General features: G+C 56.1%; 1 protein-coding gene across 1 annotated transcript in view; it reads right to left on the bottom strand.

Annotated features, from left to right (window-relative positions):
- The window catches only part of EPHX1 (epoxide hydrolase 1), a 29,205-nt gene that overhangs the window by 9,197 nt on the left and 3,791 nt on the right, over window positions 1-16,217 (bottom strand). Inside the window, exons 2-3 of the mRNA XM_045537138.1 lie at window positions 6,167-6,354; window positions 4,702-4,882 (exon numbers count right to left, since the gene is read on the bottom strand). Of these exons, the coding sequence (XP_045393094.1) occupies window positions 4,702-4,882; window positions 6,167-6,349 (364 nt within the window). The 5' untranslated portion in view covers window positions 6,350-6,354. The remainder of the gene's footprint in view (window positions 1-4,701; window positions 4,883-6,166; window positions 6,355-16,217) is intronic.

Genomic DNA, 16,217 nt, shown 5'->3' with positions numbered 1-16,217 from the left:
CCTCCACCAGGAGGGCCGAGGTTCTATTCTGTTGTTAATCCATTACACAGATAATACACGTGTGTACTGCAGAAAACTCAAGGGCACAGATAAACCAAAGGGGGGAATCACATGTCATCCCACTATTTGAAGAGAACACTGTGCTGTCCATCCAGATTTTTTCTTTTTTTTTTTTTGAGACAGAGTCTCACTCTGTTGCCCTGGCCAGAGTGCCGTGACGTCAGCCTAGCTCACAGCAACCTCAGACTCCTGGGCTCAAGCGATCCTCCTGCCTCAGCCTCCCAAGTAGCTGGGATTATAGGTGTGCACCACTGCGCCTGGCTGATTTTTTCTATTTTTTAAGTAGAGACGGGGTCTTGCTCTTGCTCAGGCTGGTCTCGAACTCCTGGGCTCAAGTGATCCTCCTGCCTCAGCCTCCCGAGTGGCAGGGACAACACGTGTGGGCCACACACCCGGCTCACACCTGCAACTTCACACCTGTTGATCAGCAATGCCCCGTTTCCCGTTTCCACCCCTGACAGCCACTGCTCCACGCTCTGCTTCTGCGAGTCTATCTTAGATTCCTCGTGCAGCCGGAATCCCGCAGGCTCCGTCTTCCTGCGTCTGGCTTCTTTCCTGCAGCATAACGTCCTCAAGCTTCATCCTCCTCGCCTCATATTGCAGGATTTCCTCCCTGTTGAAGGCTGAATGATACTGGTATCTACCCACAATGGAGCATTATTCAGATTTCCTTAGTTTTTACCTAATGGCCATGTTCTACCCCAGCATCCCACCCAGAATAGCACGTTACACGCAGTTGTCCTGTCTCCTTAGGCTCCTCTTGCCCGTGACAGTTCAAACTTCTAAAAAACGACTCAGAGACTATAACTTTTAACAAAAATAGAACCCTGCATACATTCTATTTTCGAACCTAACTTCTCTCCACTGAACAATATATCCTGGGGTCCTTCTCTCTTACTAAACTTGCTCCTGTTCTACAGCCTATTTTAGTAGGCAGTTTTACCTCCTTTGGAACACCCTGCACGCTGTGAGATCATTTTTAATTCAAATTCTACCACATCCTCATTTGTGGTTAAAATTAGGAAAAGATACACGCGTACACACGCAGGGGCTGTCCCCGCGCACACAGAGGGCAGACGCGGTCGCCGGCTGGGGGCAGGGCCGGAAAAAGGCGTCCCTTTCCCCTGCGGTCCCTCTTTCCCTTCTGCACTTGTTGAATTTTAAATATTTGAATTTTTAAAATTAAGGCATTTTGAAAAGCCCACACCTCGCAGTTTGCAGGGGCCCGTCTTCGCCTTTGGGGAAGGAAATCCTCACCCCGGTTTCCCCGCGGGTGTGTGGCACCCGCAGGACGCTCTGGGACAGGGCTGCTGGCCGGGGTCCAGGGGGCGGGTGGGCTCAGGAAGCCAGAGTTGGGCTCGGAGGGGGTGGGGGTGTCACAGCTGAGGGTGACGGAGACAGGGCCACGCTGGGAGTCTGGGGAGCTGGGGCCCCAAGCGATTCCCTCCTCCTCTCCGGACGTGCTGGGCTGGACGTGCCCAGGGGCCGCTGAAGCCCCTGCCAGCTCTCGGGCTCTCTGGGAACAGAGACTGGTCTCCGGCAACGGGAGGCCGGGACTTGGGCTAGATCGCAGGGAACGGGCAGGGAAGGGGCAGGAGCTACTGTCTGGGAGACCGAACGGTGAGGCCACTAAGGACGAGGACAGAGCTCTGGGGTAGGGCTGAGAGGGTGGGCTGTGAGCAGCCAGGAGCCCAGGGGTCAGAGCAGGGACAGATGACCCTGAAAAGGCCCCACACGTGGAGGGACAGCAAGAGGAAACAGAGGAGGACAGCAGAAAACACAGCGCAGCATGGTAGGGGGCCTTCGTGGACCAACCCCGGCTGGGGGCGCAGGGAAGCTTGGCTGGGCGCGGGGACCAGAGGCTGCTGGCTCAGCACCGTGGGCTCCAAGCCCGAGCCCAGCGGGAGGCTCCGTGCCGCAAGGACCAAGGCCAAGGGCAGGCCGCCAGCCCTGGGAAGTGTGCCAGAGCCACACAAGGACTAAGTCCACGGTGAACTCAGTGCCGGACGTTGCCCCCTGTGGAGTGCTCGTTCCCGGGGGAAGTTTTGTACTGTAAACACCAGTGTCCCGAGGAACCCCGAGATGTCCAGCGGGCTGAGGCTCTGGCCTCAAGCTTTCGGCCTCCAGGAGGGACACAGCCCTTTACCGCCTCCGGCCTCTAGGTCTTTGAACATGCTGTTGCCTCCTCCTGCGACCCCTTCCCCACACACCTGGCAAACCCCTACTCGTTTCAGCTTGGAAGCCACCTCCTCCAGGAAGCCTTCCCTCACACTTGAAGGAAGAATGTGGGGCTCACAAAACTCCCGGAGCCTCCTCCCTCCTAGCAGCCCTCACCATGCGTGTCACTGCCCCTGGGTACAGGAAGTGCCCTGTCAACACCTGCTGGATGGACACTGAAGGGCTGGGACAGCAGAGGGGTCCAAGTCAGACTCAGGGACGCCAGGCAATTTGGAAGCTTCGGGAATTACAATACAGATAACAACCTGTGTGCAAGCTGGCTTGGAGGAAGCGGCTCGGATCCTCTCGTTAGGCTCTGAGAAGACACCAAAATCCTCTAAAAACCACAGCAATAGGTACAAGGAGTCCAAATTTGACCTAAACACTGTCTGATTTTTTTTTTTTTTTTTTTTGTGCTCCTGCCTGAGCTCCAGGAAGGGCTCCAGTTCCAGGACACGAATCCCCCGGATTCTACAATACTCAGCTTTCCCATCAGCCGCCCTTCCCTCAGGCCCAGCCTCCTCGTGCCCGGAGGACAAGGTGTCTGCTGGCCAGGCTGCTCCGGGCCAGGGTATCCATCCGTCCTTTCTCATGGTCCCCCCACCCTCCCCCTGGAGTGGGACCTGGGGCCGGGAACTGAGCTGAGAACTCAAGTTCTCACGGCTCTCAGGGCAGCGCCCCGGCCACCAGGGCATGCCCTGCCTACGGTGCAGACGTCCCTGTGAGCTCTCTAGTGACCCCGAGGGACCCTCAGTTTTTATGTGCAAAACAGAATATTTAGAGATTAACTTGGTTTCTAAAATTATTCTTAAACTTACTCAACTTACACATTTAAAAACCTGGGTCTTCAGTACGCATTTGAGTTCAGCTGACACATCTTGCACCATGTGTTTATAAATCCAGGAAACGTTAACACTCTTTGGTTAATGGGTGGTTGCATTTCTAAACTTGCTTAATGATGCGCCTTTCAACATTCCCTAATTTCCGTTTCCTTTTGTAAGAACTTGAGTTGATCTGACCTGTCTTTCACACAGTTTAAGTAATTCCTAGAATTTTAGCAAATTAAAATCTTAACTGTTACTTGAAAAGGCCAAATTCTCTTAAACATAACAAATATTTAAAATTGCAAACATGCACAATTTCCTTAACATACACAATTTATAAGGTGGGCGCAGTGGTGCGTGCCTGTAGTCCCAGCTGCTCAGGGGGCTGAGGTGGGAGGATGCCCACGGTCCAGGAGTTCAAGACCGCAGTGCACTGCGATCCTGGCTCTGAACAGCCACTGTACTCCAGCCTGGGCAACACGGAGACCCCATATTAATATTAAAAAATTAATATTATGGCAACCCACAGAATGTGAGAAAGTATTTGCAAATATATTATAAGGAATTAGTATTCAGAGTATATAAAGAACTCCTAAACCTTAACAACAAAAATTTGAATTAACCTGATTCAAAAATGGACAAAGAACTTGAACAGACATTTCTCCAAGGAAGATATACAAGGGGCCCCTAAGTACCACGTGAAAAATTCCTCCACATCACTCATGGTTAGGAAAACGCAAATCAAAAGCACAGTGAGATATTCCTCCATGCCCATTAGGATGGCTGTTATCAAAAAACAGAAAATAACCATGCTGGCAAGGATGGGGACAAACGGGGACTCTTGTGCATTGTTGGTGGAAAAGTAAAACGGTGCAGCCTCTGCGGAAAACGATATGGACATTCCTCAAAAAATTTTATGTTTACCATGTATGTTACCACAATTAAAAATTGATAATAATAAATGAAATTTTAAAAATTAACAGTACGGGTTTGAGTTTCTTAAACATTTCCATATTTGATTCTAAATCTTTCTGGGGCTAGAAAATGCTTTTCTACTAAGGAAACTGTTAGCTCTTCCCAAATGATCATGGGGTTACCTTCCCAAGAAAATTTTGAAAGATACTTTCTCTTCCTGGTGACGTTGTGTGGCAACCCGTGATGCAGCTGGGACACGAAGTCTAGAGCTGCAGACAGGACAGTTTTTCACAGGATCTTGACCGACAGGCTGAGCATCTCTCAACAGTCACAGTGTCAAGGACTCCAAAGCCTCACGAAGGGGCTGAGCTGACTGAGGCCATGCCCAGGTCTAAATCTTACCTCCGTCCCTCCTCTCAAAGACTGCCACATCCCTGGACGGGATTCCGTAATTCTTCAGTTTTTAGATTACTTGTATGTTTTCCTGTCTGGCGCTAAAGACCGGTGAGTTTGTGGGGACTGCGCTACTTCTGCATTCGGGTAAGGTCACAATGGCTAAATGCATCTCCGTGACCTATAACTGGACTCTGCGTCTCCCCACCTTTGTCCGACCGTAAGTCACACTGCGCAAGAAGGCCGTTCCCACGACACACCTCCCTCTCTGGCTGGAGTTTTAAAAACGTACCTTCGATCTTTGTCTTGAAGTGAGGGTATCTGTTGAGAATATCCACCTGCTTCTTCCAGTCAAATTCGTTCCGCCAGTAGGAGATGACCTTCTTCAGATAGGTGGAGTTGAAGCCGTAGTGGAAGCGGCTGTCCTCCAAAGGCGGGGTGAAGCGGAACTTATCGATCCTCTGGTGTAAGTCCTGGGCCGAAAGGCAGGACCCCAGGGAGGGAGGGTTGGGAGGACAGGGGAAGACACAAGACAAAGTTTGTTTCCAGAAAAAGAGAACAAACCCCGCAGCCCCAAGACGCTGTGCCATAGTAGGGGCAAGGCAGTTTCCCACATCACTGGCTGCTCCCAAAGCCTCCGTGTTCTTCACTGCAGACTTCAGATGGCCTTTTTTTTTTTGAGACAGTCTCACTCTGTCGCCTGGGCCAGACTGCCGTGGTGTCAGCCTAGCTCACTTCAACCTCCAACTCCTGGGCTGAACTGATCCTCCAGCCTCAGCCTCCTGAGTAGCTGGGACTACAGGTGTGCGCCACCATGCCCAGCTAATTTTTTTCTATTTTTAGTTTTTTAGTTGTGTGACTCATTTCTTTCTATCTTTAGTAGAGACGGGTGTCTCGCTTTTGCTCAGGCTGGTCTCAAACTCCTGACCTCAAGCGATCCTCCCGCCTCGGCCTCCCAGAGTGCCAGGATTACAGGCGTGAGCCACCGTGCCTGGCCCATCTCTCATTTTTTAAATGTATAAACAATATTCATCTTTAATTTACCAAGGCTTCTATATAGCAGAGGTCAGCAAACTTTTTCTGTAAAGGGCCAGAGAGTAAATATTCTAGACTTTTCCAGCTGCAAAATGATGGGAAAGCAGCCGCAGGCAATACGCAGATGAATGGGCGCAGCTGTGTTCCAATAAAACTGTTTATGGACACTGAACTGTGGACGCCATATAATCGTCACATGTCATGAAATATCGTTATTCGTTTGATTTTTCCCCTGACCATTTAAGAACGTACAAAGTCTTTCTGGCATGGGGGCTATGCAAAGATGGGTGGCAGAGGCTAGCCTTGGGCTTCAGGCCACGGTTTGCAGACCCCTGAGGGACATTACTGAATGATACATTGTAACTCAGAGGGGATAAAAACTACAGACCAGGAGAAAGGGTGCAAGTCTAACGGGCGTGGATCAGGCTGAGAGGCCAGGCTGCTTTCTGTGACCTCTGATGCATATAACTGGGTCCTGCTGGCACCCCCGTTCCTGCCCGGGTGCCGCTGGGCCTTGGAGAGGGGAAAGGGGCAGGAGGGAGGGAGTGGGTGCGCTGGGCACAGCTCTCGGGAGCAACCTGCCCTGCCCAGGGCGGGCACAGCAGACTGGAAGACTCCCAAGAGGGCCACGTCCTGAGCCCCGTCCCCCACCATCCCAGTGTGAGATCCCCCCGACCCAGCTTCCCCGCCCGCCCCGCCGTGCCCGGAACCAGGTGTCTTACGTTGATCTCCTCGTCCGACGTTTCCACCTTGAAGGGGCGGATGCTCTCGTCCTCCCTGGCTGTGGGCCTTGTGCCCGGCCCCCACCACCCACTTTCAAGTGGCAAAGTTTCCTCCTTGTCCCGGGAGATGAACCAGTAGAGGACAAAGCCCAGCACCACGGCGAGCAGAATTTCCAGCCACATGGCTCCTGCAAGATGCGGGACAGGCCGTGAGGGACAGGGACCCCCCCAGCCAGGCCTCCCCCCACCAGGCAGAGACTCCCCTTCCCAACCTCTCCCTCCCAATCCCTGATTTCATTTACATCTTACCTAAAAAACCACATATATATATGGTATAGAAAAATTGGAAAGCAATAGAAAAGGAGACAAAATCACCCACAATCCTACTAAGCCTGGAAAATCATTACTCAGACTGAGACAATAGGAACTCAGGCTGGCGTCTGCACAGCCCGGGCTGGGGGGCGTCGGAGGCTGCATTTCTGAGGCCTCCTGTTCCTATCGGGGGCCTCTGGCACGAGCTGCTGAGAAGGAGTCTCTCCAGGAGACGAGGGGCCGCTTTTCTGGGCGGTGGGCCTGGGCCCCTTGCTCTGCCTGTCCTGGGGAGCGGCCTGTGCTCCGGGCACCCGGGGGGTGGGGGGGCTGCCGTGCTGGGAGATCAAGTTCTGTGTTAAGGAGCCGTGCAAGAGCTTTACTGAAATACAATCCACACACTGTGCAATTCACCGTGTGAAATCTGCAATCCAGTGGTTTGGGGACATTCACAGCATTGTGCAACCAGCCGGCGTGAGAATAGTGTCCTCGGCACAGAGAGACACCCTGCACCCCGCGGCCACCAGGCCTCCACGGCCGCTCCCAGCCGGGGCCCCCGCAGGCGCCAGTCCACCTTCCGTCTCTGTAGCCCGGCTGCCTGCCGCATCTCACAGACGCTCACGCGTTTTAATCCCCAGGGCTCCGACGCCCAAGTGTTTTTTCCCAGGAGGGCTCAGGACGAAGAGCTTAGTCTCAGCAAAGCGGTACCAGGGAGACGCCAGCCAGCGCTGTCGTCTGACACCTCGTCCTGCGTGTCCCCGGGGAAAGCACCCACAGAATGTTCCAGTTTGTGCTCTCTGTCCTCACGTCAGAGTCACAGGCGGTGCTGCGGCCGCAGCGCGGTTAGGGCCGGGTCGGAAGAGGAGGAGAGACCAGCGCGTCTGGGACGAGGCCCCAGCCGACCCCTCCCCAGCACCACCCCTGACTCCGTCGTGGAAACCCAGGGCAGGAGGAGGGCTCGCTTTGCTCCATGTCAGCTGTTGGGGACTCTGCTGGGGGTTTGCTCCTGTCAAGAGCTGCCCCTTGGCCGGGCGCGGTGGCTCAGGCCTGTAATCCTAGCACGCTGGGAGGCCGAGGCGGGAGGATCGCTCGAGCCCAGGAGTCTGAGGTCGCAGTGAGCTAGGATGACGCCACGGCACTCTACCCGGCGAGACACAGTCTGCCCCTCTAAGCCGAGAACGCGGCCACTGGAGCCGTTCTGGAAATGCCCGTCCACAGTGGCCCAGCAAAGGAGCTTCGCAACAGAGACGGGGACAGGGGTGTGTGACGGTTCCCGCCCCTTCCCACAGCCCAGCAGAGATCCAGGGAGGACAGTCGGCTCCGTAATCCCGTTTGCCGAACGATCCCGCTGAATACTGGCTTCCACGCTCGGTCCCTGGAGCCGTCTCTGATTCTCCCTCCACGTCCGTCCACCTCCAAGCCCCGATGCCACTCAGACTCAGCCCCCTCCCTGCACGCCTGGCCCTGTCCTCTGGACCAGGGCCCTCATCACCCCATGTCGACATCACCACGACAGCTTTCCAGAGAGGCAACCCCCTCTCCCATCTTTCAGAGTCACCGGCACACGTCTTAGGACCCACTGCAGCCCTCTCCCTGGGACCCCACACCCGGCATGCCCACCTTTGAACCCCCAACACATCGTGCTCATCGGGTGGTGAAACTGCAGTGGCTCAAGGTCTCGGTGTTTACCAAAGGTCTGCCAGGTGCCCGGGAGCCGGCCTCGGCCGTCCCAGCTGGAGACACAGCACGGCGTGTGTTGGGGTCTATTTTATCTCCAGCCAAGACAGGCCACGGCTTTCATGTTCCGATGCCAAGCTCCAAGAGCGCCTGGCCCCAAGTCCCCTGTGCATGTCAGCCGATCAGACGGGACCAGCACTCCCACAGATAAAACAAAGCAAGGGACAGCTGGGGACCCGAGTCCCCCTAGTTTAAGGTATTCAGAGAAGAAAACGTGCACAGGCTTCTTCCATTTCTAGAAAGACCCCGTCTCCCTGGCAGGAAATCCCGGCCTTTGAGAAGACAGTATCGAAGGCAGGACTAGGGTTAGGGACTGGGGGGCACCTGGGGAGCGTGTGGGGGGCGGCGGGAGGCAGAGGGCAGCGCTGCCCCAGCAGCAGGAGCAGACGGACGCAGCCCACTTGGCAGGCAGATCCCACCACAGTGAACCGGAGCTCGGGACGGCAGAGACCGTGTCCCTCCCAGTCACCACCTGGAGCCCCGGTGCCCAGCCCTGGCGTTGCCCGGGGACCGCGAGGCAGCCCCCCCATATCTGTGACAGCTGCAGATGTGCTGGACGCAGGTAAGACAACTCTGCATGATGTCAAAGGAGCGGCAGGCGTAATGAAAATTAAGAGGGATCCACCGCCCAAGTGACCTTTACAATCCACCCTGCTTACCTGACTTCAGCACCGAGAGTCACGGTTGTCACCTCCCTCTGGGATAGAAATGCCCAAGTTTCCCCTTTCTGTGCAGAATGGTCCCAGAGCCTTCACGGAGCCCCCAGGGCTCTCTGTTCTTGCCTGCAGTCGCCTCTTTGGGAAGCAGAGCTGGGAGCTCCGCACCCCCCGGTGACACTCTAGGCGCCGTGGGACAGGCGGGGGCTGCTCCCCGCTCGCCGCGGCCCTTTTACAACCGCGGACGGCTGACTCAGCTGATTGATGTGTGCACAGCGCGGTTATCAGCCTTGGACTTCGCACGGCAAACTGAACCACGTTGACCCCAGAGACACGGCGCTGCCATGATCAGTGTTCAAGTCCCACCGAAGCAAAGGGAATCCGGACGAGGGGCGTTACAAGGGCCCCCCCAGCACCCCCAGGAGCATCACCCAGGGAGAGGAGGGCAAAACAACACACTCAAAGAGAAATTTAAAAACCGTATCTCCCACATTCTCATTAGGATAACAAGAACATCCGTACTTGGCTCCAGGAGGGTGGCTTAGGGCTTCCGGTCTCAGATGACAGACAGGCTTTACTGCAGGGCGTTACTTTGCCACCCAGTCATAGCCCTTTACTTAATAGCAGGTTTTAACGGCACACAGAGAAAGGTGTCCTGGACTAGCCCAGGGTAAGAGCAGGTGTTGACTGTCTGCAGGTGGGTTTTGAAGCGATGTAATAAGCCGTGGTACATGCAAAACCCAGCCACTACGTTCACTGAACTTGACTTTCCTTTTCACTTATTCAAGGCAAGAGTAAGAGCAGGCCCTGCCCTAACTCCCGCTGCAATTGTGAGGATTAGAATCTGTGGCCACAGAATTCCCTCCCAGTCTGTCCCTGGGTGTGTCGCACGCCCCTTCCCCACCCTGTCCCCTCTCAGCACCTGCTGGCAGCTTCAAGCCTTCACACCAGCTCTCTGGGACGCCCAGGGCACAGACAAACCACGCCGGCACAGGAGCTGCGGACGTCTGCCCAGCGTGTCTCCAGGACTGCGTGTCTTTTCTCGAGAAATGAAATAATAACAAACAAGACCTTCCCTGTGCTGGGGGGCGGGGGTCAGCCGGCCTTGGGCGGGGGCGGAGGCCGGGCCCTGCCCAGGGGCTCCTCGCTGGGAGAACCACAGACGCACCCCCCACCCCCAGGGCAGCGAGGGTCTAGGAAGTGCCAGGCGCCCAGCCCTCAGGCCCCCGAGCTCCCCCACCAGGGCCCCTGCTGTATGCAGAGTGTGAAGAAAGCAAAGGTTTGAGGCCAGCAAGAGGGAGCCACTCTGCCCGGCCTGCTCTCCACAAAGCACACAAGGGTGCGGAGCCAGCAGGCGGCTCCCTCTTTTCTCCCCGGGGTGGGCTCCTTGGGGTCGGGCGGCTGGAAGCAGAGACCACCCACAGTGAGGACGAGGACTGTTCACAGGGCAGCCCCTGGCAGCAGCGGCCTGGGCCGGGGAGGGTGGCACTAGGCAGATGGCAGAGCCCTCCCCTCCCCCTCTCAGGGCCACCTGGCCCCCCAGAGGAAGAGGAGGGCTTCGCCGTGGAATACTACACGACAGGAATGAGCAAACTCCCTGGGGTTCGAGGCTCCAGTGAGCTATGATGACGCCATTGCACTCTAGCCTGGGTGACAGAGTGAGACCCTGTCCCTCCGCCCAAAACACGAACCAACAATCTACGATGACACGTGACAGCATGGCTGCATCCCACGAGCAGCGCTGCGCACAAGACACCAGACACAAAAGAGCACAGACCTCAGGATTCTGTTCACATAAAGGACAAGGACAAGCCAAACTCGTCTTTATTGACAGACATCAGAACTGAGGTTGAAGCGCTCAGTTTTCAAAGCCCCCAGTGACTAGGACGTGCAGAAAGGGGACAGGTCCATGTGCAGCCCAGACAAGGTGGTGCTGAAGAACCTTGATGCAATTCGGGGTCACCGAGCAGTCCCGGCAGGACAGCTCCACCACGAGCCACGGTGCCACCGTCCCGGCCTCCCCACAGCCAGCGTGGTGCCCTCCAACTGTCCCCCCCAGACCCTCATCCTTCACTCAGCGAGACCCTGCTGATTCAGGAGTCGGCCAGGGCAGCCGGATTCCTGGAAGGGGTGGGGAGCAGCGGGGCCGACCTCATCTTCGGGTCCCGGGGAAGGCACTATCTCCCAGGCCACCGAGTGTCAGGAAAAGGCAAGTGCCTGGGAAGCCGGGCAAGTGTGGGGGCCCACGGGACCACTGGAGGAGCCCGCCTGGCCTTCCTGGGGAGCCCCCTGGCCACGGTGCTCCGCAAACAGCGACGCGGACAACCCTGGATTTTAAGAGCTGGAACTACTCAGAGTTTACAGCAAGGGGGCTTCTAGCTTGCTTTCCTCTCCGGGTGGTTCAAACGCCAGCTCCCTCGCTGACCGGCTGAGGGGCTCTGGGCAAGTTACCGGCCCTCTCCGAGTGTTTCTGGCCTCATCTGCAAAATGGGGGTAACAACGTTGGCCTGACGGGCTATTCGTGGAGACTGCCCCGCTCGAAGCAGGTGCTCATACAGCGAACCTGTGTTCCTCTCCCTTCCCCTAAATCCCTCATCACCGTGCAGAATCTCCGGGTTGGAAGAGACCCCAGAGGAGCCCCTGTCCCTGCTAGATTATTTAGCCCACACCCCAGGGTCCCGCCGCAGCCAGTGTGGACGTAAACAGGCAGGACGCGGGACAGTGCAGGGCACAGGACACCTGTGGTCTGGGAGCAGCTGCCGCCCTCCCCGCCCTCCCCGTGTGTCTGCACCAAGGACGCGACTGGGGAGGGTGAAGGAAAGCTCAAGGCCACGTGCACATCTGGCCACCAGCGTCCTGCCAGCCGCGTCCCTGGGACCGTCTCCGCTCCCCTTTCCTATCTGTTCTCAGAAGCTACATTCCCAGCATCAGGGGGCGGAACTCGGTTGGCTATGTGTTCTCCTCTCCAGGGAGAAAGAGCTGCATTTATCTCTTCTGTGTGCTCAGCTCCTGCTGGTGCAGAACACACGGGGTGGGAGGGGAAGCCCTCCAGAATGAAGGCATCTGGTCTTACCCCTGGCAACAAAATGACTCACCGGCCTGGTGAGGAAAGTGCAGTTTTTGTTGCAAATCTGCATAACTTACTTGCAATCTGGTGACCTTTACCCGTAAAAGATTGATTCGCAGCAACACAAGCGGAGCAATTGATTAGCTTATTTTTGTTTCATCTTTCTGGGTCTGACTTACAAAGGACAATTTTAAATACAGGAGGTCAAAGAGAGTGGGTACTTTGTTCCCTGGTACTGTTAAAAGGTAAATCGGTTTAATAATTTAACTGAACTCAGTATTTCTATTACACTTAAGGCAAAAATACAAGTTTTAAAACACACAGTACTTCTTAAGATGGATACTTGAAGCTTAAGTGAACTCTTGTTCTGCTACTTGAATTTTGTCTGTAAAGTACCAAGAAGTTATTTGGTTTTTTTGAAAGTACATAAGAGATTTGGATTAGTGCCTTGGAAATAAATACAAACATCCTTTTGGACTAGAGGTTGGGTCAGCAACACTAAGTGTGACTACGGGCCGGAGAATAACATCCAGCCCTGTAGCTGTAAGAGCTCGCATTCTAGTAGGACAAACGGGTCACAAACACCCTTCTAGTGATAGATACAAAAATGTATACACACAGATGGAAGCGAAGTGTGCAAAAGTAAGAGACGTTAAGTCTGCAACAAAGGTTTCACTGGGCAGGGTTTTAAAGTCTTTGAGCAGGGTTTTTAAGTATGAATAGGAGTTTACCAAGCAGAAAGTAATGGTGGGATGAAAACAATTCAGGCAGACAGGAGGATATGTGCAAAGGCACGGAAATAACAAAGTACATGGTTTAAACAAAGAATCACAAGGATCCAGCTGGTTAGGAGTTGATGATTCCAAACTTCAGAGTGTACTTGTTGCATTTATTACTGTCCTAGCTGCTCATCTCTTCTATAAATTGTTTCACCGTGACGAAGGTGACCCAGGGGTTTTAACTCAGAAATTATGTTTGCAATTCAGAGGACCCTTCTGTAAATTACATACTGACAAAAGGGAGGTACGGAAATATACTTGGGGATGTGAGGATTCCGTGGTTGCGTGCGGAAAGGTGACCAGGATAGGAGATTACTCAGAATTCGATGTTTCACCCCAGCTGTCCTTAGCGAGCTGGCGATCACGGCAAACACGCTGTCAGAGCCGGACGTCGTGGCAGACAGCCTGCAATGTTCTCTTCTTTTTCCTTAGCAACAGAATTCTTATTTTAGTTGGAGAAGCTCAGCCAAACAATACATTTCTTGGCCCCCCTTGCAGCTGAGTGTGACAGAGTGATTAGGTGTGGACAAAGAGCTCTAAGTGCATTTGAGCAGAGCCACCTGTGGCCCAGACAGTACCCGGCGTCAAAACCTTCTCCAGTGCATGTGAAGTTGCACTGAGATCTTGTCCCCCTGAACCTGGTCTTCTCCCGGGGTCTCACGGTGACCGGCACTGCCAACCCAAAAACTCAGGTGACGTCCTTGAAACCCCTCTCCCTCACCCCACCCACACGTATCTGCAAGTTCCGGCAGCTCCACTGCCAAAATACATCTCGAATCCATCTCCACTGCCACACCTGGCCCGGGTTCCTGCGGTCACTCCCCGGGATGGCTACAAAGCCCCCTGCCCAGCCCACTCACACCTGCTCTGCCCCCGCCAACACACTGGTCCCTCTGCAGCCAGACTGACCCTTTGGAAACGCAAATCTGACTACGTCACATCCTCTGTTAAACCTTTAAGAGCTTCCCACTGTCCTTGGGACAAAGCAACGCTGGGTAATGTGGCCTTTTAGGGCTGTGACCCGACTACCTACCTGTCCCAAGGTCCCGCCCCCAACCCCGTCTTTCAGTTCCTGGTGTTCGCCGTGCTGTGTCCTAGGCAGGGCTTCGTGAGGCTGCTCCCTCCATCTGCAAAGCTCTTCCCTCCCCTTCTCATCCCCTGCCCTTCCACTCGTCCTTCAGATTTCAGATTGAGCGTCCCTCCTCTGGGCAGCCTCCCCTGACCCATTCCAGCATGGCGCACCTGTCAGTCCTGGCCCTCGTCACCATCACATTGGTCTGTGTGACTATGTGACGTGGGCCTCCCCCGCTGGCTGTAAGCCCCCCGGGGGGTGCTGCCCCTGTCTGCATGTCCCCTGGAGCCCCAGGGCCTGGCATTCACCGGATGCTCAGTGAATACTCACTGAAGGAAAGAGAGCATTTAAACATGCTCTGAATGACAGCACAGAAAGTTATCAGAACTTCTGAGCAAAAAGATGGCTGAATTCTCCTCGAGGAACAATATATACCCCACTTCTTAGCCTCGTGTGTAGAGATGGACGTAAGATTCAGAAAGAGTTGAATAGATGGCAAGTGGCACTAAAGCAAGTTTCCTCCCCAAAAAGACGGAGGAGCCAGTATCCCAAGCGCGCTGCAGTCGTCAGGGTTGGGATCTAAGCACAGGTCAGACTCAGGATCCGCTGTGCACCACGAGGGGCAGGTGTGCCCACCTGCCCGGGGAGACTCCGCGCCCTCAACCCCAGGCCAGCGGTCAGACCCGCACGGTCAGAAAGTGCTCCTAAGATCGCAGTGAGGTGCTTGCTAACTGTGACTCAGCACTTCCCCGCGTGCCCGGCCTTGGCGGAGTGCATCACCGGGCAGGACGCCCCACCTAATGCTTTTCCAGAGCAAAGGCCCAGCGGTGGTCGGCCGCGCCGGGGCTGGGCAGGCCTGGCCCTGATGGCGCGTGTGCCACACTTTCCTGCCGGCAACTCCGACGCGCAGCAGCGTGAGAGCCTCATGCTCCTCCTGGGGGTCACCTGCCGCTTTGGAACACGATGGCGCCATGTGCCCCTCAGATGTGGACTTGGAGGGTCTGTGTGCTTCCTCGGGCCTGCCCCCCTGCACCACCCTCCCCTGCACCCCGGCCTCTCTGCTCCTCCCCGGGCAAAGGCACAGGGAACATCCAGTGGAAGGGAAGACAGATGGCTTCCCTGCCATCCCAGGGCCAGCCTGCCAAGGCAACACGGGCCGGGAGAGTTCCTGCTGCTAAGTCCCTGCTGGCAGCCGCCAAGCCACGGGGCTCCCGGGGGCTTCCCACGGCCACTCCGGCTCCCAGCCTCGCTCGCTCCAGCGGAGACGGCTCTGGGCGGCCCAGGAGGGATGGCGGCAAACTCTGGAGGGAATCCCACGTGGACTCTGCACCCTCAGCCATTGTTCCTGAACCCCAGGGGCCCCCAGGGACGCAGGATGGGGAGGCGGGACACAGGCGAGCCGGGCTGTGGCGAGCACTGTGCAGGCCAAGCGCCTTGTTTATCTCTGTGCGAGAGCCAGACACCAAGGGGAGAGGAAAAGTGCAGTTTGCAGGCAAAACAAAGGGGAGTAAAAGGAGGTAAAAACAGCGTGGGAGGACGGCCTTCTGGGGCTGGGGGCGCTGTCCGGGGCCCTGGGTGAAGGGCACGTCACCATCTTCCCCGGGAGGGACTCTCCTCCACCCCGCTCCAGCTGCGCATCTGGACGGATGGGAAGATCGCAACTCGGGGTTGGCCCTGGGGCGAAACGTGGTCCAGGAGCAGCGCCCGCGGTGACGCGCCAGGCCCTGCCCCTTCCCAGCGCTGTAGCCCCAGGTCAGTGGCTCCGTTTCTCCAGGCCTCGGTCGCCCCACCTGCTGTGGAGGGTCTGGACGGGGGCAGGGAGGACCCCGTGGCTGGGCGGGCTGCCCTCGCACCTTCAGAGAGGACACGGCCACTCCGCAGTCTCTAAAGGCCACGCAGGCTCATTTACACGACCTTCCGACCCTGCGTGCGGGCTTTACGTTACACAACCGAGGTCAGGGCACTGTCTCCGCATGGCGGGGTTCACGGGCTCCTGCCCTGGAGTTTCACCTTCTGCCAATTAAGATAAGAGCTGGTGCGTTTTCCACTGGTTCTAAACGACCAGCGAAAAAACCCAAGCGGAACGCAGTTCGCTGCCTGTGAGGACGAAGCATCGCCTTCCGCGGCATCTCAATCCTTGCCGTTGTCCTGCCGGGCAGGGAGAGACTCCTGTTTCAGGGGACAACAGCAGCCGGCCACACCATACGCCTGTCGGATCTGCCCACCATGAGCTGCTCTCTGCTCCTCCCTCCCCTCCCTCAACAACGTGCTCTGCGGTCTGGAAGCTTCCTCAATAGCGTGTAACGGGAGAGCGCTGGCAGCCCGGCCCTGGCAGGGTGACCCGGAGAGCCGTGGGAGGCCGGGCCGGGTGTGCTTCACCAAGAGCAGCGCCAAGGCCAAGGGTCCGGGTTCGGAGGAAGACCCTGGGTTG

The sequence above is a fragment of the Lemur catta genome, chromosome 25, assembly GCF_020740605.2.
Source record: "Lemur catta isolate mLemCat1 chromosome 25, mLemCat1.pri, whole genome shotgun sequence".
Lineage (NCBI taxonomy): Eukaryota > Metazoa > Chordata > Mammalia > Primates > Lemuridae > Lemur > Lemur catta.
Note: the sequence above shows the minus strand (reverse complement) of the source record. Positions and strands in the feature narration are given on the sequence as shown.